Source organism: Palaemon carinicauda, chromosome 10, assembly GCF_036898095.1.
Source record: "Palaemon carinicauda isolate YSFRI2023 chromosome 10, ASM3689809v2, whole genome shotgun sequence".
Lineage (NCBI taxonomy): Eukaryota > Metazoa > Arthropoda > Malacostraca > Decapoda > Palaemonidae > Palaemon > Palaemon carinicauda.
This window is the reverse complement of record NC_090734.1, coordinates 145,945,864-145,948,363: the sequence shown is the minus strand read 5'-3', so window position 1 is coordinate 145,948,363 and position 2,500 is coordinate 145,945,864. Positions and strand designations below refer to the sequence as shown.

General features: G+C 42.4%; 1 protein-coding gene across 1 annotated transcript in view; it reads left to right on the top strand.

Moving 5' to 3' along the window:
* The window catches only part of LOC137648533 (lachesin-like), a gene marked incomplete at its 5' end in the record, with an annotated part of 14,451 nt that overhangs the window by 1,105 nt on the left and 10,846 nt on the right, over nt 1-2,500 (top strand). Inside the window, 2 exons of the mRNA XM_068381455.1 lie at nt 612-822; nt 2,031-2,330. Of these exons, the coding sequence (XP_068237556.1) occupies nt 612-822; nt 2,031-2,330 (511 nt within the window). The remainder of the gene's footprint in view (nt 1-611; nt 823-2,030; nt 2,331-2,500) is intronic.

The following is a 2,500-nucleotide window of genomic DNA, read 5'->3' as shown; positions in this document are numbered from 1 at the left end:
GGCGTCTTGAGAATTTTGTTTTAAAAGTAATTACAATTAAACTTTGCAAGGTGTTTTGACATATTGGTTTTAAAGATAATTACAATAAAAATTTGCAAGATGTCTTAACATTTTGGTTTTACAAGTAATTACAATAAAAATTTACAAGGTGTCTTGACATTTTGGGTTTGAAGGTAATAAAATTAAACTTTGCAAGGTGTCTTGACATTTTGATTTTAAAGGTAATCACAATAAAAAGTTGCAAGGCGTCTTAACATTTTGGTTTTAAAAGTAATTACAATAAAAATTTGCTAGGTGTCTTGGCATTTTGGGTTTGAAGGTAATGAAAATTAAACTTTGCAGGTGTCTTGACATTTTTGTTTTAAAGATAATAACAATAAAAATTTGCAAGGTGTCTTGGCCTTTTGGTTCTAAAGGTAATCACAATATAATGTTCCAAGGCGTCTCGACTTTCTAGTTTTAAAGGTCATTCAATAAAACTAAGATATATTGATAGTCTTGGTTGTAGAGCTAATTGCAACGAAACAACTCTCAGGTATATTGAGTTTTCTTGAGAAAGAAATTGCCCCTTAACAGTCTTCCTGTAGAAATAATCCAAACGCCTTCTTCAGGTATCTTGGGTGCGAGGGCGTGACATCCGCCTACTGACGGCAGCCACGGCCACCTACACGTCCGAGGAGCGGTTCGTGGTGGCCAAACTCGCCGGAGGATCCCAGTGGCTGCTCAAGATCCACTACGTCAGATTGAACGACGCAGGAGTCTACCTCTGCCAGGTATCGACTTCTCCGCCAATAACTCTGTCGATCGATCTCTCAGTTCAAGGTGAGTCCAGGTGATATTATCATGATTTCTTTGTCTCTTCTTTATCGTTCGTTTTTCCTTGTAACTTTGATTCAAATTGCAGATGGGCATTGTCCATGTTGATTATGCAACATATACCACTGTTTTCTAGTCTAGGGTAGTGCCATAGCCTCATTACCATGGTCTTCCACTGTCATGGGTTAGATTTCTCTTGCTTGAAGGTACATTCGGGTACGATGTTCTGTCTCGTTTCTCTCTTTTTTTTCTTTTTCGTTAAAAAATTTTATAGTTTATATAGGAAATATTTATTTGGATGTTGCTACTGTTCTTATAATATTCTATTCTTAACACATCAGCCCAAGTTCATTCATTCTTTGCTAAAAGAATTTATTCAAACCCTCAAAATGGTATTGAAGAAGAAGGAGAAAAAAAATAACACAAGAGTTCCTTTGGCAAACCAGACAAATAAGACAAATAATTCCTCTGACAATAGAGTGTCTTCTGCTTATCTCATCTGTGTCGAACTTATTCTTTTTTTAAGACATAAAAGAAGAATTCAATCTCGGTGTCCAGAGGATATTAACGTAATTTCCCTCGAGAGGAAAAAATCGCGTTAATGAGATCATATCCAGCCAGTACATGACATGATGAAAGATTCAAGACATTATCATTTCACCTTTTATCTTTGCAGGGGGTTGTAGAAGGTGGTGGTGGTGGTGGTGGTCTTGGTACAGATAAGTGGTGGTGTTGGGGAAAGTTGGTGATGTTGGGGAAGGTTGGTGATGCTGGGGGAAAAGGAGAGGTGGTGGTGGTCTTGGTGGAGAAAAGTGATAGTGTTGGGGTAGGTTGGTGGTGTTGGGGGAAAAGGAGAAGTGGTGGTGTTGGGGAAGGTTGGTGGTGTTGAGGGAAAAGGAGAGGTGGTGGTAGTCTTGGTGGAGAAAAGTGATAGTCTTTGGGGTAGTTTGGTGATGTTGGGGGAGAAAGGAGAGGTGGTGGTAGTTTTGGTGGAGAAAAGTGATAGTGTTGGGGTAAGTTGGTGGTGTTGGGGGAAAAGGAGAAGTGGTGTGATTGGGTGCATATCCTCAGAGCTAGATGTACCAGGGATTCCTGTGTCCAACTGTACAACAGCCGTGAACAAAGAGGGTCAGTCCCACCTGTTGTTTCCCATCCGATTGAAGTCCCGTTTCTTATCAGATAAACATGCTCCTCTTCTTCCTATTCTACAACAGAATCTGTGGCCCGCATCCTACCCGGCCCGGAGGTCTACGTTCAGCTGGGCAGTCGTCTAGAGGTCATCTGTCAGATCGAGGGCTGCCCACCCCCTGCCCTCTTGACTTGGACGAGGGCGGGGAACCCGCTGCCCACGGGTGCCCCGGTCGAAACCTCCAACATCATGGAGAAGAACATGTCGGTCCCGGTGGCGAAACTCACGCTCTTCAAAGCTGTCGCTTCGGCTGCTGATACGGGGAACTACAGCTGCTCTTCGAAGTGCACCAAGAATGTGGGTGTCGCTGTACATGTGCTCAAAGGTAAGAGAAGTAACATTTCTCTCTCTCTCTCTCTCTCTCTCTCTCTCTCTCTCTCTCTCTCTCTCTCTCTCTCTCTCTCTCTCTCTCTATCGCAATGTGGGTGTCGCTGTACATGTGCTCAAAGGTAAGAGAAGTAATATTCTCTCTCTCTCTCTCTCTCTCTCTCTCTC